At 40.6% G+C, this 23,194-nt stretch overlaps 1 protein-coding gene across 3 annotated transcripts in view; it reads left to right on the top strand.

The window, feature by feature from the left end:
• Positions 1-23,194, top strand: part of AFF2 (ALF transcription elongation factor 2) — a 412,391-nt gene that overhangs the window by 373,641 nt on the left and 15,556 nt on the right. For all 3 annotated transcript variants that reach the window (XM_075132559.1, XM_048863483.2, XM_048863485.2), the window contains exons 13-19: positions 2,770-2,974; positions 7,027-7,163; positions 7,744-7,807; positions 11,750-11,886; positions 15,586-15,657; positions 16,011-16,104; positions 19,271-19,320. In XM_075132559.1, the coding sequence (XP_074988660.1) occupies positions 2,770-2,974; positions 7,027-7,163; positions 7,744-7,807; positions 11,750-11,886; positions 15,586-15,657; positions 16,011-16,104; positions 19,271-19,320 (759 nt within the window). The remainder of the gene's footprint in view (positions 1-2,769; positions 2,975-7,026; positions 7,164-7,743; positions 7,808-11,749; positions 11,887-15,585; positions 15,658-16,010; positions 16,105-19,270; positions 19,321-23,194) is intronic.

Here is a 23,194-nt window from a genome sequence, read left to right as displayed (position 1 = left end):
TTAACAACCCAAAGCAAAGTTACAGTCCAGTTAACTACTGGTAACAATTGATTTCACAGAGGTTATTGTTAACATCATGAGTCTGAAGTAGACAACACTGTTACAAAAGCTATCAGTTTAATTTCTCTGAAACCCTGTTTGGCTTGAAAGGGCAACTAAGAAAATGAATAACTGCAGCTGGGGCTGAAACAGTCAAAGGGCTTTTGCTGTTTTAATTTTTATATATAGATATAGTTAAATATCCCCGTGTGTGTGTATACACATACACACTCACTCTCACTCACGCACACACACAGAGGAATATTTTTGGGGTGGCTAGGTTGAGGCCCCGCCTCCCACGGAATGATTTGTATGCCAAATCTGAGTAGCTGCACCTGTAACTGAGGTTTGAGCCCACAACTGAAGTGTGGGTGCAAAATTGAAGGCAGTGCCCCAAAAATGGAGGCCAGCTCTCTGAAATATATAAGAACGCTAGCCAAGAGAATAGACAGCTGTCCTGGCAGCTGCTGCCTTTTCCAGCGACACAACCACCAACGCTGAGCCTATTCTAGATGTCATTTACTTCCCCCTTAGTAGCAGCAACTGGGTAATGTTAGCAAGGTTGTTGTGTGGCTGCCTAAGATTGCTCCCTTCCAAAGGTCATAGAGTCCACATAGCCTGAATTCCAAAAGCTGGATTACGAAACTATCAAGGGAGGCTCTGAGCAACCTTGACATCCTAAAGCAGGGGCTGGATTAGGTCCTAAAGTGGGGGATTGATTGACCTTCAGTCTTTCTGCAAAAACTTTTGAAGTGGGCCCATCAGACCCAACTCCCTTTTCTCCAACAAAATGTTTATTGGGGAGAAGAAGAGCCCCTCAGACTTTCCAATGTGGGGACAGGATCACAGACTCTACCCTAACTTTTCTTTCACAAGTGGACTCCATTTCCCACCTACCTTCCAGTACCCTATTGGCGCGGGCACACACATGGATGGATGGATCTTGGGCTAGGCCAGAGCCGCCAGTCTATCTCTTCACTCACAGTATGGTCCAATGGATACGACGCTGGTCTAAGAATCAGGAGGTGTGAGTGTCCTGCTCCCAGCTCTGCCACTAACTTGGTCTCACTGTGTGGCCTTCCTGTGTCTGGTTTCCCAACTGCACAATGAGATAACAAACATGTGTCTGAGTGTTGCTATAACCTAGGACTGTGGTAATTCACATGAGCTCCACAATGCATTTTGGAGATCGGCGGGATGCAAGGAAGGCTTTGAATGAGAATTTTCTGAAAATGGCAAATCTTCCCCAACCTTCCCTGGCAGTTCCCTCCGCTGCCTGGTACACAGCGGTTTTCATTTGGTCTTATTCAGCTGCCCAACCTGGTTTCTGAGTAAAACAGTCTGCTGTGCAATCAGTATCCGTAACCTTCCTATGGTACCGCCGTAGACAGGCGATGCTGGTGAAGGTCCCTTGTTCTGAAGAGCTTTCATATAATGAAGAGCTTTAAACAGGATAGTTTTAGCCACATATTAATCGTATTGAAAATGAGTCTGAGTGGCAATGACAGTACAGTGTATCGGGTTTTTGTTTGATTATAGTCTGCTAAGGTTTCGGGAATATTAATACACGTCCATATTATTAAAATTGACACAAAAGCCACAATTAGAAAATGATTTAAATAGACACAATTATCATTAAAATTGGTAACATTGTGGAATACAGCCAGGCTGGAATAAAGAGGATGGTGTTGAGTATCACCAGATTGACGAATTAGGCAGCTTGCATTGCTTGTTCCTCTCTGATTTGCTGCTTTGAGGTATTGTAAATCTATAATTCCTGACACTTACTGAAATTGACTAAGAGGGACACATAAATTTTTGTTAACTTAATTTGCTATTGAAAATTTTACTCAATAATGATGAAAAGTAAATGACTTTGTAGTGCAATATTAGTTGTCTAAGAAAAGATTAAAATTCAAGTAATCTTCATAGACTGGACTAGGACAGTAACTAAAATAAAAATCCATGACCAAATGAACATGTTAAACAGTCAGGGGGGTTTACATAGCTGCAGTTTTTACACTAGTGACCATTCTTCTATACAAAACAGGCAGTCAGCCATAGCATCGTGTCAGCTTTCATGTTAAAGACATAGTTATTTTCCAAACCAAGTTAATTCATTAACTGGTATTCGCTCAAGAGCTTTTGCCAGCTGCTCTAAATCATTTTCTGTAGTGGGTCACATCCGTTTTACTTGTCAGGTGAACTAATGTCATGTTATTGTTATGGTTATTATTTGGTGGCTGTTACAACCATTTTGTTCGTTCACATGCTCTACTGTATGATGGATATTTGCTAAGAGCAGGCATATGGGCCCCAGTCCAGCAATGCATTTAAAATTTTTATCTTTACGCATGAGAATAGTCCCTTTAACCTCAAATAGGGCTACTCCTATGTATAAAGTTAAGCATCTGCTTAAGTGCTTTGGGGGATCAAGGCCCCTATGCCTTCTGTGATGATGACTGACTCAATATAGTGTTTAAAGTGTCCACAACAGTATTAACACAATCAGACAAAATAGTCCCCCTGAAACAAAAGGTCTTTGCTGTCATTGAAGAGGCAAAGAAGGCAGGAGTAGCTTTTATGCCTTCATTGGCCTCCTGCTACTCATAGTCATATGAGGGCAGAATCTGGCCTCCAGTTAGGTAACATCAAGTGTTTGGCGAGGTAGAGAATATAAAAATACCCAAAGGCTTGTCACCCAACCATTTCTTGTCTGTTTCTCCGCAGCGGGAGTTCAGTTAAAAAGGTGACTAAGAAAAGAGAAGAGAAGTCATTCCCTCCTCCGTTATCCCCGCTGCTGGATGAGCCAGCACACAGGCGTCACAGCAGTGACAACAGCTCCTTCAGCCAAGAGAACAGCATCACAAACTCCTCTTCGTCTAAATTCGGAAAGAATGAGAACAAATCCTCTTCGAACCCCAAAGGAATCTGTGTAAGTAACTGGTCGGAGCTGCTGAAAGTGAACATGATAAAACAAAAGTAACTAGGCTTTATTCTGTTTGATTCTCTCTTTTTTTTAATGTCTGTTTAAATCCTTCTGTAGCCCCACTGAAGAGCAGCTAGGCGTGGAGCGTTTGAGAGCAGTACACAAGCTCTCTTGCAAGTTCCATTTTTAGATCGGCATTAAGCATCCATTTGACATCGTGTGTAACTGACTAGAACACCTGGTCCCTCAGCTTTATAGGCTAGATTTACAGCAGCGGAGTATCTGCAATTACTCCTCCTGCCTGTGTAGTTTTAACCACACACGTAAAGAAAAAAAATCTTCTTTGACGAATTTTCTATAATGTTTGCATATTTCTTGTGACGAATATCCCCAAATTCTCAACTGGTAATTAAGCACTGGGGCTAAACTAAGCATTGCAGATTGAACTGACCGCCCAGTAAAAACCCAATGAAAAATTGCCTGTGTGTACCACACACACGAACCAACTATCTGAGCGCCTGCATTTCTACCACAAGCTGCCTCCTGATTTGCTTTTTTTCTCATCTGCCTTCATCTGCTTTCCTCCTTCCCTTTATTTGCTTTGATTCGGTTTCTGCCAACTCAAGTCCTTTCTGACTGGGATACCTACATAATACACAAAACTCTCTGTTGTGGAGTAGTTAGGGTTGTTACATCCACTAAATGCCTGACACAAACCCACAATAGCAAAGAAATAACAAGTTAAGTTCCTAACTTTACAGACCCTCTCGTCCTCCACCCCCACGCATACGCTTTCCCAGTAAACTACAGACCATGTGACACAATCTGAACTCCTTCTGAGGAAGTGGTTTGCATCTGAAGAAGTGTTTTTTTACCCACAAAAGCTTATGCCCAGATAAATCTGCTAGTCTTTAAGGTGCCACCGGATTCCTCGTTGTTTTTGTGGATACAGACTAACACTGCTACCCCTCTGAATCTGAACTCTGCCCTGCTGTCGCCTGTATGGGTACACCCTTCTACCAGATTACTCTATCCCCCAATACTGGCAGTTGTTGATGTTTGGCGTAGGAGTTGACTGTGGCAGAAGATAGGTAGGTAAAGGAGCATGTGCAGAAGGAGTGATGCGAGGCTGGCATCCCTCTGGAGGGTACAGTGGCAGTTGCCATTCATGTTCCGTGGTATAAGGTAGCTGACATCACAAGGGGTGGATGGCTGTGAGTGAAAGAGAAGATGTTATGTGCTGCTAGGTAGCCTCACTTCCAATCTCCTTGCTTTTGTGTCAGGCATGTTTTATGTGTAGCAGTGCTTCACACTTCACAACAAAGTCTTTTGTGTGGGAACTCCCTTGGTTTCTTGTCATGCTTAATTAGGGGCAGGTGTTGAATGAGGGGTGAGGGGAGGGGATTTGGGGACATTAGAAGTGCAACAGGAGAATATTTTTTATCCATCAGCAGCTGCACATGAGGCCTTCTCTGCTGTAGGATAAAATCTGACAGAAAAGCATAGCTCCTCCTGAGGAAGGTTTTATGTCCGCCCAATCAGGTTTGAACTTACCATCAATCAGGTTTGCCTGCATTGCACCCCATCAATCAGGCTTCTGTGGACCAATCTCTCTCCCTCCCTCCCCCCATTCCCCCCTTTTCAATCAAATAGTCACGCTTGCATGTACTCACTCCCTAAGCATCAACCAACCAGGCCTGCTCATGCCCAGTCCCTCTTGTCCTCCTCCTCTGAACCAGTCACACTAATGTGCACCTGGTCCCCATCAACCAGTGAGGCTTGTATGTGTCCATCACCCCCACATCCCATCAATCAGACTTTTGTGCACCCAGACTCTCCCATCTATCTGGCTTGCATGCACCTGGCCTCCATCAATCAGGTTAGTTTGTGTACACAGTCCATAAACTTGAGCTATTATGAGAATAACAGCTAAAAATGACCATAAATTCCACATTCTTTTAAAAATCTTCCCATTTGAGCAGTTCTCCTCAGGGGCCTCCTCTCTGCCAAGTTTTGTCTGGATAGGCAATGGGGTTTTTAGTAGATGTCGGTCAACGGTGAAAAGTAGGGCTGCAAAGGAAAATTTTTAGCCAGTTTCAAAGGCTTCTTCTTAAACATCTATGAAAAGAAAAAAAAAACTGCTTAGAAAATTCAAGGGGCATGAAAATTAACCCGGTATGAAATTTCACAGCAATTGGACACCTACTTTTAAAGAAAAATGGTAATTTATGCTTAATTTTAAGACCATTTTAGAAAGCACCCTTAATTATGGAGTTACCGTAATGCAAGATTTTCTTGTTTGCTTCCATTGCCTTTTGACCATTGCAGAAATGGGTGTGTTTGGCCCCATTTTTCACAATTTCCCATGTCATGAAAGGTTGCCAACCTAGTACTGTAAAATGAAAACATGCAAGTTGCATTAGAATGTAACTGACAATTTACTTTACCTTATTCACTTGTCCCTATTGCTTTCTATCATCATGTCACTTTACTTCAAACTGCGAGAGCAGTACACATGCCTTCCACCAAAATCAATGCCAAAATGAACTGCATATGTCGGCAAATAAACAGTGCTATGTAAACAGCCAGGCTGTTTCCTCCCTCAGTCCCAACATCATCCATCAGATACATGCTTGATTTATCCACTGAGTTGGTATCTGAAATATTCACCCACTAAAAGGTATTATAGGGCTTTTCCGTAGTTCATTACTTAATCTGTAATTTAGTTCATCTGATTATAAACAGAGTTCACAGACGAGTTCCAATTGCCTAGTCTAACTGTTTATGTTGTTTCAGAGGAACAGCCGTGTTAGTCTGTATTCGCAAAAAGAAAAGGAGTACTTGTGGCACCTTAGAGACTAACCAATTTATTTGAGCATGAGCTTTCGTGAGCTACAGCTCACTTCATCAGATGTTTACCGTAGAAACTGCAGCAGACTTTATATACACACAGAGAATATGAAACAATACCTCCTCCCACCCCACTGTCCTGCTGGTAATAGCTTATCTAAAGTGATCAACAGGTGGGCCATTTCCAGCACAAATCCAGGTTTTCTCACCCTCCACCCCCCACACAAATTCACTCTCCTGCTGGTGCTAGCCCATCCAAAGTGACAACTCTTTACATAATCAAGTAGGGCTATTTCCTGCATAGATCAAGGTTTTCTCACATCCCCCCCACCCCCATACACACACAAACTCACTCTCCTGCTGGTAATAGCTCATCTAAACTGACCACTCTCCAAGTTTAAATCCAAGTTTAAACTTGGAGAGTGGTCAGTTTAGATGAGCTATTACCAGCAGGAGAGTGAGTTTGTGTGTGTATGGGGGTGGGGGGGATGTGAGAAAACCTTGATCTATGCAGGAAATAGCCCTACTTGATTATGTAAAGAGTTGTCACTTTGGATGGGCTAGCACCAGCAGGAGAGTGAATTTGTGTGGGGGGTGGAGGGTGAGAAAACCTGGATTTGTGCTGGAAATGGCCCACCTGTTGATCACTTTAGATAAGCTATTACCAGCAGGACAGTGGGGTGGGAGGAGGTATTGTTTCATATTCTCTGTGTGTATATAAAGTCTGCTGCAGTTTCCACGGTAAACATCTGATGAAGTGAGCTGTAGCTCACGAAAGCTCATGCTCAAATAAATTGGTTAGTCTCTAAGGTGCCACAAGTACTCCTTTTCTTTTTGTTTATGTTGTATCTCTAGGTTATAATCAGCCAATGCTCCGGGATCTCTTTCCCCTCCCAACACTTTTAATAAGGGCCTCGAGCGAACAGGGTTCTGTGGTATCAATGCTGACTTTACACCTTTCTGAAAGCATGTGTTAATGAGGCCAAGCATCTGAGCAATATCTAATAACGGTGCTTAATTAATCTAGTGGGTTTGTAGCAGAAGGGAAAGCAAGGTGATTTGTGAGGTTCCTAAAATGTGAACAAGTATCTGAATTTTAACCTCAAGCTGTGCCAATGATGTGTTTTTCTTGTTTTATTTCAGTGTTTTAAACACATAAAGGAGTTTGGGTCAAAGTTTAAGGAGTTAATGAAAATTCTCTTCCGTAGGAGGAAGAATCTCACAGTAGACCAACAAACAGTCTCCTTGATACCAGCCATCTAGAAACAGACATCTGGTCTACAATGCCTACACTCTCCAATGGGAAATCCGAGTCAAGAAGACCTAAAATAACATTTGATGACATGTATGTAGTATTAAACAGTCCAAACACGTGGAGTAAGATTTTATCTAGATGTGTAATAATCCATTTGTGTTAAATATGAGTTATATGCTTGGGGTCTGAATCAACAGTCTTCACACAGGCAAAACAATGGGAGCCGTACTTGTGACGTAAAGGCAGAATACATATACAATACATGATGTTACATAGAGTTTTTCTCTTGACAAACGAATTTTTATCATTTATTATGAGTTTTTTGACAAATGTTTTCAGATTATAAATGTTGAATTCTAGGGTAATTCTTTCCTAATTTTTTATTTTAGCTTCTCTAATGGAAACTTGTTAGAGTTAATCAGTTTGAGTTATATTACCTTTTCCTCTATTCGACACACATTAATGGCCCCCTTTGGGCTGCTTTTTTCCACAGCTAGCCATTTGTGCTCACCAGTCACATGTTCACTAAGCATATCATTACATTCAGCAGCTTTGTATTAATATCAGAATAAATTTAAACAAATATTATAAATGGTCACCATTCTTCTCGGATAACGTTTGTCCAACAGTGTGAAAACTTAGCCCTGAAAAATTAACTCTGTCTCCTTAGGCTTCACAATGCAGACTATTACATGCAAGAGGCTAAGAAGCTAAAGCACAAAGCGGATGCACTGGTAGGTTTCCATTCATTTTCTGCCTTTTTTTCAAGCACTGAAATTGTATGTTTCTGAACGGATCATCCAGTGTGAACTTATACACTGTGGGCTTCATCCAAAGACTATTGAAGCCAAAAAGAGTCTTTCTATTGACCTCAGTAGATTTTGGATCAGACTTCATATAAGATGACCACAGCAAACCCAAGTTCCTAACTGTAGTGGGTTCTAGCCCACGAAAGCTTATGCCCAAATAAATTTATTAGTCTCTAAGTAAAAAGAAAAGGAGTACTTGTGGCACCTTAGAGACTAACAAATTTATTAGAGCATAAGCTTTCGTGGGCTACAGCCCACTTCATCGGATGCATAGAATGGAACATATAGTAAGAAAATATATATATATATACATACAGATAAATTGGAAGTTGCCATACAAACTGTGAGAGGCTAATTAGTTAAGATGAGCTGTTATCAGCAGGAGAAAAAAATTTTCGTAGTGATAATCAAGATGGCCCATTTAGACTGCTGACAACAAGGTGTGAGGATACTTAACTTTAGGGAAATAGATTCAGTATGCTACAAGAACTCCTCGTTGTTTTTGTTCCTATTAAGGTGGCCTACTAGAGCTGTGCAGAGAAAAGTTTTATTTTCCGAAGGATTTCAAAACTGAAAATTTCAGAATTCTCCATGAAAGAAAATTCCAAATGGAAATTCACTCTGGCTTGACTGAATCATTATGATATAATTGTATTATATGACATGATGTATAATGGGATACAAATTTTTAAAAAGAAAGTCATCTCAAAGCAAAACAATGAAATGTTTCATACTGTAAAAGTTGAAAAAAGACATTTTTATACGGGCAAAAGTTTTTTCCAGTTTTCTTCCAAAACAAAATCCTGACGAAATCAACACAATTTGGCAAAGCATTTTGATTTGGATGGAACTGCTCATTTTGATGGGCTATAGCTCCGTCAACCTTAACCTGACCAGCTCAGCAGTAGGGCCATTGCATTGTAATGGAGATTTGGATCCTGTCTGCTGCAGCTGGTACCATGCAGCAGCAGCTCCCACAGTGGTATAGAACTCTCTCATTTCTCTAAGTAAGGTCACTATAAAATAAAATTGAGCCTGCCCTCTAAATTTCCCCCTACAAATTCTATGCAGGGACAAGTAATAGTCTTTGGGTGACTAATTATCTATTTTAAGGGTGAAAACAATATTCTTCCTGCAAATCAGTTTATTTAACAGTAAGGAATCGCAAATGACTGTGGTTCCAAACAAAGACAAAAAAATGTAGCACCCATTGTTTAGGAATGTCGCAGCTTTGGGGGTATGTGGCAGAGAGAGAAGGGATCAAGCTGCCAATGTCAGCTCTCCGTGCTCCTTTTCCCGATTCAGGGGCACGGCCGCTGTTCAGCATGTTTCCTGCAGAGCTCAGGCTCAGGGTTTTGGCAACATCCCCTGATTGTCACTAAGCTAGAAGTCAGACCTCCTGACGTGCCCGTTTACAGAAGGTGGCCCACGCTGATCACTTAAGACTGAGTCAGTAGAACATGTTGAGTCAGAATGCTGACATCTGTACACAGGGAAGGCTCACAGAAGCAGACTGACAACACCTCCTGCAGCTGATTGACCTTTAAGGAGAACACACATCGTTCTGGCATAAACCTGCCTCCTCTATGCTAGCAAATATTTACAGACTCAAGCTCATGATGGTCTCAACATGCTATGTCAATCCGCTTTTCTCCACAGCCTGATTCACTCAAGATAGTGTTGACCTGTCTTCCATCTTCTTACCGTTGACTATGCCTTGTAGAATTAGGGGTGTTTCTCAAGCAGAGCTAACATGAAAAGGCATGGCACATCATGTTGTTGCCCGCAGGCAGGCCTTTCATGTCACATGTAGTTTGACACCCCCAATGCTCTGATCAGAATGCCAGGCCAGCTGCTATGGTATAAGTTATTAGCAGCCACAAATGCCCATGAACTGTGTATCTGCCTTTTCTTTCCACTATTTAGATCTTTTTTCATTTTTTCGTCAAATGCGGTTGCACACGTATTTCTCCAAGTAACTCGTTTATCGTACAGTCCCGTGGCATTAATTGTCTTATGGAAACAATTGCTTCTGGTTACTTTGTGCTGACACAATGAAGCACGCCAAATTGAAAGATGTGGTGTTGCGCTTGGGAAGATAATGTGTGTGACCCCTGCAAGTGTCAGGAAATGTTAACAAGATGTGGAAGCGATGCTGCTGTGCTTGTACAGAGAAGGGACTTCTGGCAAAAGTGAGGGCGCTTGAAATATTCTGCAATGGCCCAATGTGAACCCGTCATTGCCTGGAAGAGGGGCAAGGGATCCACTCATTTATGATTAGGCACACTGTCATCAGAACAAATGACTACATACAGCATACAACATGCCCGAGATAATGGGCCTAATTGTGCTCTCCTTTGCACCATCAATAAACTAGAGAAATGTTATTGACTTCATTGGAATTACCCTGGATTTACATGGCTGTTTGTGAGAGCAGAATTAGGTCCCATGGCTTTATCGCCATTGATTAAGAGGATGTGCCTTTGCTAAGTCAGCTTAAAGCTACATTAATTTTCTGTATTATATAGAAAACTAGCTTCCAAAGAACACCTGAAACAAGGTTTTGCCTCGGGTAAAACAAGGGCAGTGATTGGTGGAAAAGAGAGAAGAATGAGATGAGGTCTGCATTCCCTTCTGACTGTTCAGAGGGTACTGTAGAATAAGTGTAACCCAGTGGTGAAGGTGTTACATGTCCCCCGCTGTGCCAATCTACAGAGGATATGCGTTGTTACAGTCTGCAGCTATGACAGGTTTCAGAGTAGCAGCCGTGTTAGTCTGTATCCGCAAAAAGAAAAGGAGTACTTACAAAGCCTTAAGCTGTAGCAGCTCATTCTATTAACTCTGGAGATCCCTGGTTCATTCCCCATTGTGTCAGCCAAGAGGGCATCTGTCACATAAGCACACACAAAACAAGCTTTTGTTGCCAGGCTGAATTTTGTGCAGTTAGAACAATAGGGTAGAAATCTACATGATAACGCCCCATGAAAATAGAGAGCGTGGAATGTGTCTTGTGAGGAGAGCTACTAAATGGTAGCAGCAGAGTAAAATATGCCATTATAAAGCTCGACTTTAATCTATTGTTATAAGCAGCTGCCATTTTGTGAACAGAAAATGTGTGCAGGTGCGTTGGAAATATTTTGATAGAGACATACAAAGACATTTTGGAAGACTTCAGCTTTATTGATTCTTTTACATTAAATGCCATATTAGTGAAAGTCTTACATCCACCTATCAGAAATTGAAAATGTTAAATACTATTATAAAATACTTACTATAAAAGTGTCATCTATAATATTCATTACACATAAAAAAGAAATCAGTATGTCTAAGTCAGTTTAATCACAACCATTATCAGGGCTAAAAACCTTTTTGCTATAAAATTCTAGTAAAATAAAATATTTAGCAGTGCTATATTTTTTTACTTTTTTAACACTATTTCAGGGTGTCATTTGCAAGTTAAGTGATGAGATTTTGGAGTGGGAGGAGGGTCAACAATCACAATGGAATGTCACATTTTCCTGACAAGTGGCATACAGATTTGTTACTTAACTCTTGCATACTAGCGTTCAAACAAAGTCCTTAGTATATCAAAGGAGGAACATGGATTTTTTTAAAGATTGTACTGAGTCTCACCCTCAGTTGGGATAAATCGGTGTAGCTCCATTGAAGTCAACAGACCTCCACTCTTTTACACTTGCAGAGGACTTGGCCCTATGTTATCTGTCCAGCTTGGTGAAAACATGATCTGGCTTTAATTCTTTAATGTATGCATTTTTAATGTCAATGTTGCTTTGTATACATTGTGCTCTATCTAGCTGGAAATAAAAGCTGAAGCATCATCTTGATGGTTTCATCTTCCTATTTCAGTTGGAGAAGTTCGGCAAAGCAGTGAATTATGCTGATGCTGCTCTCTCCTTCATTGAGTGCGGGAATGCTATGGAGCGAGATCCATTAGAAGCTAAATCTCCATACACCATGTACTCAGAAACTGTGGAACTCATCAGGTTAATGTCCTTTCTGTGATCATTTTCATAATCTCATTTCAGTCATAATTAGAACCTGCTCTGTTTTAAAAAATATCATTTCAACATATTAATGATTTGTCCAAGGCATCTTCATCTCAGAAGTCATCATAATTAGTTCTTGCCATTTTATTAATGTCATGGAAAATTTATAATTGATGGACACTGCTTTTATAAATTATCCCCTTTAGAGGTTATAATGTGAGTGTTATAATTTGCAATATTCATAAAATTAAAATTGAAATGTAGTGGGTGGAAGTAAAGTATAGTAATTTCACCGTTTGGCAATGACACTTGTCTTTTAAAAGGTGTAGTTTTATAATTCAAAACATTAAAATGAGTCGATCAAGATCTCTATTCTAAACCTTGTTTTTGCAGAGGTTTATAACTTGGCTGTAAAAAATTGTTCTAGGCTTTAACTTGGTATATAAGGTCGCATCCAGAGAGCAACTTTTGCATGTGTATATCTAGACAAAGAGAGAGTGGTTGGTTGGGTTTTTTTTTTTAAAAAAAGGGATATAAAAAGCCACTGAAATTCACTGAGTTAATTTTTTTAAACATAATTTTTCAGTGCAGAACATAAGAGCCTTTGCCTAATATTAAAATGCCTGAGTTAGTATTTGAAAATCAGCGCCTGTTTTCTATAGCTGCCCTAAAGGGTAGACTCCATAGAATTTACTCGACAGAGTAACTAAGGGGCCAAATTTTGCTCACTTTACTCACAGATAATCCCATTGAAATCCATAGGATTAAATTTAATTGTGGTTAAAGCAATCAGGATTTTGCCCATTTGCTCTGATTCCCCTCTGGCTCTCACCATTTTTACACTGGTATAACACCATTAACTTCAGTGGGATTACTCCTAATTTCCACCAGTGAAAAGAAAAGCAGAATCAGGCCAAATGTTTGTTTTGCTAGGACTTGTTTATATGAGAGACTCTAATGTGTCAGATTAGTTATTCGAGTCTATCCAAAAAAATGCATGTTTTACATTTTGAATGAGGAGGTATTTACATAATAAAACATATCAGATCTGAAGAAGCTTGTTACTCTCCGGTAAATAATAAGCCTTTTAAATTTTTTAAAATATGTATTTACATACAACACTTGTTAAAAAGAAGAACAATAAAAGAGATTATGCCACAAAAATGATGTTCACACAACATTTAGGGTCGGTGTTAAACCCTGAAGAACAGTGAAATTAAGAATTAAAGCTATACCAGTCTCCCCGCTTCATTCCATTGTGCCTGCATCTTAACTGTGGGTCACTTAATGTAGTTTATAAGCACAAAACGGTGTGAAAAAGTAAACAGTAGCATTATCTTGTCTTCAAATGGCATGAGAGTGGTATGTCAGGGAGGGCGCGTGGCCTAACGGAGAGAGCCCTGGGCTGGGATTCAGGAGAGCTGGGTTGTATTCCTGGCTCTGCCACTAGCCTGCTGGGTGGCCTTGGGCAAATCTGTTCAGTTGCCCATCTGTAAAATGACAGTAATCTTACTGACTTCCTTTGTAAAGCACTTTGAGATCTAGTGATGAAACGTGCTATGTCTGAAGTATTATAATTGTTGATAAGTAGCCTGCATGTTTTGGAGGAGTGTGGAGCAAAGCTGCGTGGTTCTATCTAGCTATCTTAGGGTTTTCTGTAGCACGCTTCACCCTAGTGTCTAAGGATTTGTCCTGTGCATGTTGAAGGCAATGGCAAAGCCCCCATTGACTTTAATAGTGCAGGATCAGAACCTGTGTTCTGTGCAAGTAAATTAGATCTCCATGCCGATGTCCACAGTTGACTTCATAGACTAGGAATTTTACTCTTCACCCTTTCCAGATTCTGGGATGCATCCTGACATCCCTCCCATAAGAAAGAGGAGACTCTTAGGGCCACTGGTGTGTGTTGTGTTCATATACACTTTTAAAGCAACACCACCCCTGTGATGATTGGGGGTGATCATGAATCCTTTGATGAAATTCTATTTCTGTTGCCTGTGCCAGGCGGGAGATCAGATTAGATGACAAAATAGTCCCTTTTGGCCTTCAATACTATGAAGCTATGAATGACAAATGGTTCCACAAGTCAGAAAAGTAAACCCCTGTTCATCTGCTCATGACTCACCAGAACTCTAAGAGATTCACACAGTATGATTCTTCACAAAATAAGAGAGTTGGGGAATCCTGGAGCAGTGAGCACTGATGATTTGACAGTATAATGTGGGTTTAAGTAAGCCGCACAGGGCCTGATTTTCAAAACTACATGTGCAAAATTGTGCATGCAGCAGTTGAGCCTCATTTGCACACAAAGTTACCCTAACTGCAAGCATGGTCACTTGCACATGCAAATACATGATTTGCATATGCCACAGTGGAGAATGGTGCAAATTAGGTGTGAAACTGTATGTGTGCCTTTTTTAAAAAAGTGGTCCTTAATGTAACTTCAGCATAGATTTTTACAGTTGGATACTATTTGGAAGAGATTTACGTTACTTTTCCCCATCATCATGCTCTCTACAGGCAGACCCTTGTTCTATCTATTCCAGTCATTTTAACTGCTCTGAGATGTGGGTATCTGCAGCAGTCATTTATTTGCGAAAACAAGTGGAGCATCACAGTGACTCAAAATGTCAGAGATCTGACTCTCAGAGGTGTATAGACTAATTGTAACACTAAAATCCCTAACTTAACGCTGCAAATCCTGAAGAGAAACACATCTCTGCATTTGACCACGTTCATTCAGTGTGACTGGAGCAATAACAAAGAGCATGGAAGACAGAATGCTAAGGAGCTAAAGGGTGCCTTGCTAGAAGAGCATAAGGGGACGTGATGACAGGGGTGTCAGCACAGGAGAGCAGTGCAGCCTGCTACTCCATTACCTCCTTGTAAATGAGAACTCATCAAGACTGCCTGGATACCTTAAAACTTTCTTACGCAACACTGAACCCTATTACTTATTCTAACACAAGTACCTGTGAAATTGCATTAAGGCTCAGAACAATGACTTTATGCGATGAATTGATTTTCAAGAGACTAAATGCATGGAATGGCCTGTACTCCGTTAAAGCAACTTTAAAAAAAGAGGGGTGGGGGGAATGCTCAACCTTTTATCACCCAAATGTTGGACAGCACCAATTAAATAGAAAGGAAAGACAAAATATACAAGCATCATAAATTAATGGGGCTAAGAACTTAAAAAGCTGTGAACATGACCTTTCCTTTATTTAATACCACTTCATATATAAATATTTTAAAGACGTTGCAGAGGCATTTATGAGTGGGAATGGAAGGTGTTATTCAAACCCCACACTATTAAATGTAAAACCTAGCTGTATATTATTTTCCTCTTCAGTGCAAACAGGACTGAGACCTTATGTTTTTGGCCAGCACTCATTGCAAACTAATACAGTGCTTGTCACCCCAGAGTGCTGGCTGTAATGTTATCTTGGCAGCATTAACACACTCCAAAATAATTCACCTCATTGGCCCAGAAAATGGGCTGATGATTTACTTTAGTCCTCCAAATTTTAAGTGTTGCTTTCTGTTGAATATTACACTCATCCCATTACTGTGAAACATTGTGGTCATTATTTATTGTAGTTTTAGAAGCGGATCTAGTTATTTCTCAGAGTGTCACCAATTTTCCTCGAAGCATCTTAATGCCCAATTTCCTCTTCTCCTCACCTTTCTTACAAGGTATGCAATGAGACTCAAGAATTTCACAGGCTCATCTGCCACGGAAGGAGACAAGAAACTAGCAGTTTTATGGTGAGTCCCATTGCAACAATGTAGAAACAGCTAAAATCCTAGAGGACTTTAAAAGTACTGAATTACTTAAGCAGCTTACACAAGATCATTATTCTTGTTTTCCATTAAACTATTAAAGGGTAACAAATGGATTTCTTCAGCAGCTGACTAAACATTTATTTGTCTAATTTATACTGTTATCAAGATAGGATTTTAACGCTTTTGTGCATTTTTTTTTTATTTTTCTCCATTTGCTTATGTTTCTCAATCTAACCTTGGAAGAGAGACTGCAAAATATAGATCAGCTTTTGTTTTATAGTTTATAGGTTTCATTAAGCAATGGAATTAATACAATCTTTTCCTGAATACTGCAGCTACCGATGCTTATCACTCCTCTACTTGAGAATGTTTAAACTAAAGAAAGACCATGCTATGAAGTACTCCAGATCTCTGATGGAATATTTTAAGGTAATCTTTAGTCTGTTTAATTTATGCTGATACAGAATGACATTCATCCCAGCACTGAGGGCTCATACAACTCACACTGCACCACATAAGCCCCACCTTTAACCTCTGCAATGGGAGACATGGGCAGGATGTTTGTAAGGAGGGAATGGAACTGATCCTGTGTCAAAACTAGGGTTACCAGATGTCCCGATTTTATAGGGATAGTCCCAATAATTGGGGCTTTTTCCTATATAGAGGCCTATTACCCCCCACCCCATCCCGATTTTTCACACTTGCTATCTGGTCACCCTTGTCAAAACCTACAGCCATGCTCTGACCAACATACTGATTCTGGCCTGATTCGGATCTGACTTTCACCACTTCTGCACTTGACAATTCCCTGTAACTTTAGTGGCATTATTCCTTGGTCAGCACCTCATCCTGAGCCCTCTGAAGTCATCAGGAGCCTTTCTGTTGACTTTATTGGGCTTAGACCCCACGTTCACTGGCCTAGAATCTTCCATGGAATGTATTCCCAGTTACTTCAGACTTATTCCAGGTTGAATTTAGGCTACTGTCTCTTGGGGAAAAAATAGCCTGGCTCTGAAGGAAAATTTTGATAGTTTATATTTTACCGTAGACAATTTTTTTTTAAACATTTCTTTCTAAGAAGAGGCTTTGGGCCTGATTCTCTTTTACAAAAAGGCCACTTTACCCTGCCCTAGTTGTGTAAAGGAAACTTAAAGTGCATGTAAATATAATTTACTCTCATTTTAAGGTCCCTTTACTCTGCCAGAGCAAAGTGGATTTAGAGTAAATAAGAATCAGGCCCATATTTTGAGAAGCAGTTAAAAAGATCTCAGAAGTGGTTTTTTTAGAGCTTCAAAAGAGAGAAAAGGAGTACTTGTGGCACGTTAGAGACTAACCAATTTATTTGAGCATGAGCTTTCGTGAGCTACAGCTCACTTCATCGGATGCTCACGAAAGCTCAAGTACTCCTTTTCTTTTTGCGAATACAGACTAACACGGCTGTTACTCTGAAACAAAAGAGAGACTTCATCTAGTGAAGGTGCTGTGCACTAGTGTAAAATTGGGTAAATGTGCACTCAAAACAGGCTTGAACTGTGCGTGAATTGCATGTTCAGGCTCTCTTTGTATTCAAAGTCTAGGAGACTCACATTTAAGAAAGGGAAATATTAACAGAATATGACTTTCCTATTGCTATGTGATGCTCTCTGTCTTTTACCTTTGCCACAAAGAAGGCATGGTTCGAAGGTTTACAGTAGGGCAGCTGGGGAAGCGCAGAGCCTTTTATTAAATGGGTTGGGCCTTTAAACAGAGCTGTTGTTCAGACTGAAGTTTTGCACACTTTTCAATGTGGAAGGTGACTCACTAGGTCTTATGGTGACCAGAGAGCAAGTGTGAAATATTGGGATGGGGTGGGCGGTAATAGGCACCTATATAAGAAAAAGTCCCGAATATCGTGACTGTCCCTATAAAATGGGGGCATCTGGTCACCCTTCTAGGCCTGCAGTACAGGGACCAGGTCAGGAATTTTTCAACAGAACTTTTTTTCATCAGAAAATACAGATTTATCAAAACCAAAACTGCTTGCAAGACAGGGTCCGTTTAGACAAATTTACTATTTAAAAAACAAAGGAAAAAAAAGTTTCAGTATTGTCAGAATGTCTCATTTTGATATTTTACAAAAAAAGTTGGGTTTTTCAGGTCAAAATGGCTTTTTGACTTGAAATTGAAATTAATATATGTTTAAAAATGTTTAAAAAACTAAAAAGTCAAAATCAAAATGCCATGTTTTAAAATTAACAAAACGAAACATTGACCCGATTCAATTGTTTTTTGAGATTTTTTTTTTCTTTTCATCCTGATTTGGGACAAGAACATTCTTCAAAATCTCAAAAACTCTCATGGGATGGGAAAACTGTTTTCTACTCAGCTCTAACCCACAGCACTCTCCTGACATTCAGGAGAGCTAATGTCAAAGCTGCTTTTTCATGGTTTGAAGACCTTCCAGATTATTTCAATGATCCCTCTCCTTCACATGCGTGAACATGCACACAGATATACACTACACACACCATCTAATCCAAGCCATTCCATTCAGTGTTGACATGTTTAAGGAAATGCAAAGACCACACAAACAAACCAGTGTTTTCTGCTGGATGGTGTTATCTAGTTTGGTCAATATTTTCTGAAAGCTGTGGTTGAAGAGTCAGGAAAATAAGGTCTTATTCCTGGCTACCACTTACTCTCTTTGTGACCTTGGACCTCACATGCAAAATGAGTATGAAAGTAATCAAGTGGGTATAATAATAATAATAATAATAATTAATAATTCAAACACTTCACAGAGGTGTTGTAAAGCTTAACTGAATTTTCAGAATGCCTTTTGAAATCTTTGCAAGAAAAGCAATATATACAGTCGCTACAGAGAGAGGCAACTTGTTACTCATCTTAGATAACTAAGGCCCTGATTCTACCACCCTTAATGGGAATTGTTGCTGAATAAGATACCATCTAATCTGAATAAAGCTCGCAATGTCTGGGCTTTATTATTTGTTTGCTTGTGGTAGCACCTGCTATATGTTAGGTGCTGTACCAACACAAAAGAGAGAATGGGTAGGGAAAGTATGTGTTTATACACACTATAAAAGCAAAGGACTTCATTCATATCCCGACAATCAGACTCTTTTCGTCCCCTCATGTTGTGTATATATATTGCGTCACATTCACCTACAATATATAGGTTCCCCTAATTCCAAACATCAAACCCCCAAGCTTCCTTTGTCTGATGAAAAGCGTGCAGATACTCCTGAAGGTGAAAAGCCTTTGAAGAGCTTACTTTGCAGAATAAATTTTAGATAAGGATAATTAAACCACTTCTTTATGAACTGCATCTGATTCTACTGGAGTTTTGGTATGTCGAGTCTTTTACCAAGTGACTTTCACACTCCTGATTGGAGCCTACTAATTATCCAACCAGCTATTTTATTATGAGATAGTAAAGTTGGGCAGATATTCTGCATGCACCAGAGCTCCTGCAGCTAAAACAGGAAGCACCAGGTCTTGTAATCAATATTAATCTGCTTTAAATCTTACTAGCATCTCCTCCTGAACCAACAGAGAATTATCTCCTGTATTTACCTTTTGGTTTTGTTTCTTGCAGAACTCTTCAAAAGCCTCCCAGGCCCCCTCTCCTTGGGGAGGCAATGGAAAGTGAGTATTGCCACTCAGTACTTTGTCATGGAAATACACGGTTAACGGTGGGGGGATGGGGTGGAGGAGAGGGATAGTTATATTCATCATTCAAAGCTGAAAATCAGCTCTTAGATCATACTAAAACTTTACACAATTTGCGGTCACGTTCCAGTCACGCGGCAGGACTGAAAAGTTCATATGGTCTGGTACCAAATTCTTTGACAGTTTGATCCTTAAGCCAAATGAGGGCCATAAAAATACCTGTTAATTAGCTAGCAAGTACTATGTCATTTCAAGAAGCCAAAGTAAAGTTAACCTCCATTGCAGTGATTTTTTTCAATGATTCGTTCAGTAATGAAATACCGTTGAATATTTCATTGATATATGGTAAGTGCTGTTTAATAAAAGTGAAGGCGTAATAGTGGTGAAAATGTGAAGGCACTTAGTCGGCCAATTATCTGAATCTTTATATTAATGCTAAAACACCCTCACCTCCAGTATAAAATCACAGTAATGTAATTATGATCTGGTGGTCAATGAAGGTATGTTACCATCGTTACCTTACTTTCGCACATGATATATATTGTACTCTATGACACAGATTCCTCTTATTCCCTGTTCAGGGCTATGCATGCAAGTCTAGGCAAAATCAGTAGCTTGCACTTGTCCACATTTCACGGACCAAATGCTAGCTGGTACCTGGAGACAAGTGTAACACCCCCTAAATGGGCAAACTGGTGTACTACAGAAGCAGCTCTGACGTGTGGATGTACCCTGGCTAAGGCCATTCAAGAGGGCACTGAGTAAGCAGACCCTGAGTGAGCAGATGTAAGGGAACTTCCAGAGCTTCACAGGCATCTGAAATGAAAACAATTCAGTCTATCTTAAAGCTCTTTAGATTGTGAGCTTCTCAGAGCAGAGATCATCCTTAAATGCTTGCAAAGCACCTAGCGCATAGTAAGCGTGACTAAAATAAATAATAATAGTTGTATGGAAAGACAAGTCATGATGACATTATTAACAGGCTTATTCCAGAAGGGACTCCACTCTCCCCCTACACCTATGTGCAGCGTGTGGGACAAATTCTGCACCAGCTTCCACCCTGGTATCTCCACTGAGTGCAAACGTATTTGCAGCACTTTAACCTACTACTTCCATTAGACTTCTCTGGGGGGACATGTAAGGAAATATATGAGTGCCACACCACATCTGGTCATTACATCTGGTCTCTTTCCAGATGTGCAAATTGTGCAGTGCTAGATGTTACAGGGTTTGATGCCGGAGTCACTTGATGAAATTCTCTGGCCGGCATTATATAGGAGGTCAGATTAGATGATCATGATGGTCTCTTCTGGCTTTAAAAATCTATGACTCTGTGGCGAAGGAGAAAATTCTTGCCCAGCCTCTGAACATGATCAGCTGCCGCCCAGCATTTGGGTGGCTATCACTTCCATTTGACACCTAAACTGATCGGACTGTCTTGCAGCTATGAGTGAGTAAAAGTGCATCTGCTGTGCAATGCCGGCTTCCTTCTTTTATTCAAAGATAGAAGCTTTTATCACATAATAAGAACAAAATGTGAGGAGGCTACTGTTAAAATCGTATACATGATCTGACATACTAAAGAAATTCAGCCACAATGATACAGCCTACCCATAGCTGGGCCCTATACCACCTAGAAGTTACATGATTGGGTCCTCAGAGCAACAAGCAATATTCCACCCTGTAACAAAGTAATGTGATAGAGTTCACATGTGTTACTGCAAAAACAATGGTTCTGGGGCATGGAGTTACCATAGCAGGAGAAATCACACATATCAGCTGATACCAGACAAGAAGAGGAACATAGACTGGAAGGTATCTCCTGGGTCATTAGTCCAGTCCCCTGCATATAATCCCATTCTCCTAGAATCCTAGAATATCAGGGTTGGAAGGGACCTCAGGAGGTCATCTAGTCCAACCCCCTGCTCAAAGCAGGAACAATCCCCAATTTTTGCCCCAGATCCCTAAATGGCCCCCTCAAGGATTGAGCTCACAACCCTGGGTTTAGCAGGCCAATGCTCAAACCACTGAGCTATCCCTTCCCCACCGTCCCTTGCTATTCGGAGGCTGTTCCAGAACCTCACTCCTCTGATGGTTAGAAACCTCCTTCTAATTGCCAACCTCAGTTTATTTGTGACCAGTTTATACCAGTCTGTACCCAAATGTGTGTAATACCTAAGAGGGGCAGCTCACAGTTTTGGTCCAAAGGAGGTTTTGCAGGCTTTTTTTTTTACTTTCAGTTTGTGTGAGTTTGGAGCCCACCTGAGCTTTGTTTTGAACACTCAATTAAGCACATTTCAGGATTCAAAGCCATGAAAACCTCAGCTTTGCTCCCTGGAAGTTCAGACCACTTTTGCTGAAAGGGTTGTGAACCTCTGCAAAGTTGGCCCGAGTTCCAGGCTGGCAGTGAAACGAATTTTCCCTGGTTTCATTACAGAAATTTTCCTCACTTCAGCTGCAATAAGCACAAGGATAGAGAGATCTAATAGACTTGCCACAGTAATAATGGCACTGCACCTTCCCCTGCACAACAGGCTAGATCCGATGAACAAGGCACTTTATTTGGCTGACGTGCGTCAGCTTGTTTTAAGTGGCTTTAGCGAAATACTCTCCGTCCCTTTGCATACTGTATGATTGCTAACTGCTCCCAGACCTAATCAAGTGTAGTTCAGCTCTTCTGTACATTAAAGATGCTGTTTGGAGTATGTTTGGAGACTCAGAAATAAAACATTCATGCTGCAGGATACCCTTCAACATAACCCCTTGGCTGTGCAAATAGCTACTAACTGCTGATGCCATGTGGGTCTCATGCTATGGAGCTCAGCCAGGGGAGTCGTTACCGATCATACTCCAGTAGGAGGATGTTTTCTTCCCTTTGGATTAGGAAATGTGTAGGTCACACCAGTACTCAACTACTCTCTCCATTCTGTTGGGGCAAATTGTTCCTCTAGTCCAGAAGCTACCTGGCAGCAGCCAGTATGTGCGAGATGTGGGGTGTTCTTCACATATCCTTACCCCCATGCATAAATAGGGCCTGATCCAGCACCTATTAAAGTCAATAGGAATCTCTCCAAAGAATATTGTGGGTGATGGATCAGGTGGAACAGAAGCAGCGCGATCTTTCAGCTGCTCCACAGCTGAAGCAGTGATTGCTGCCTGACAGGGAAAGGGGCATGGAATCCCCGTTCTGCAAAGTTTGGCCCCTTTCCTCCATGCCGAGGGGCCCAGAAGCAATTCAGCCTGTATTTAAAGTGTTTTTATGGCAATCCTATGCATTTGTTTGGCTCCAAATGTGGGGTGGGGGAGGGAGATTTTTGGAACCCTTAATCGTGTTAAAAAAAGACCAATTTTCAAGGAGAAGAGCTGCATGTGATCATTCAGCGCTGTACAGTTCTAAACATGTGAGATTGCAGTGGATGACCTCCATGCTGCCTGCAGCCAGCAGGTGATTCCTAATTGCTGGTGTTAGAATTAAAAGAAAATCTATATGAGAACATTAGTGCTGCACTAAGTAGGTAACTTAAAACACTGCTCTTTATAAAACAGTGTGCAGATGAACGGCTGGCAATTAGAAACAAATCTTCATAGCAAGCCTTAAAGAACCCTATAGAGATATTCATAATTGTACAGTACCCTGAGTGCCTAATACTGCTCTGCGGGGTGCTTTTAAGAATTGCACTTTGCCTATTGTGGTGACTGTATTTGTAGCAAATTGTCATTGTGGTTTCCACGGAATTCTTTGATAATAATAAACCAATATTATACACTGAGTGTTTTCTAACTGCCAATAGCAGCTTCTGGCAGCTAGTAGAAAAATCATTACAGCTATGAGATACTTCTTTCTCTGAAA

This window comes from Caretta caretta, chromosome 9 (genome assembly GCF_965140235.1).
Source record: "Caretta caretta isolate rCarCar2 chromosome 9, rCarCar1.hap1, whole genome shotgun sequence".
Classification (NCBI taxonomy): domain Eukaryota; kingdom Metazoa; phylum Chordata; order Testudines; family Cheloniidae; genus Caretta; species Caretta caretta.
The sequence above is the reverse complement of the archived record's forward strand: the minus strand, read 5'-3'. Positions and strand labels throughout refer to the sequence as shown.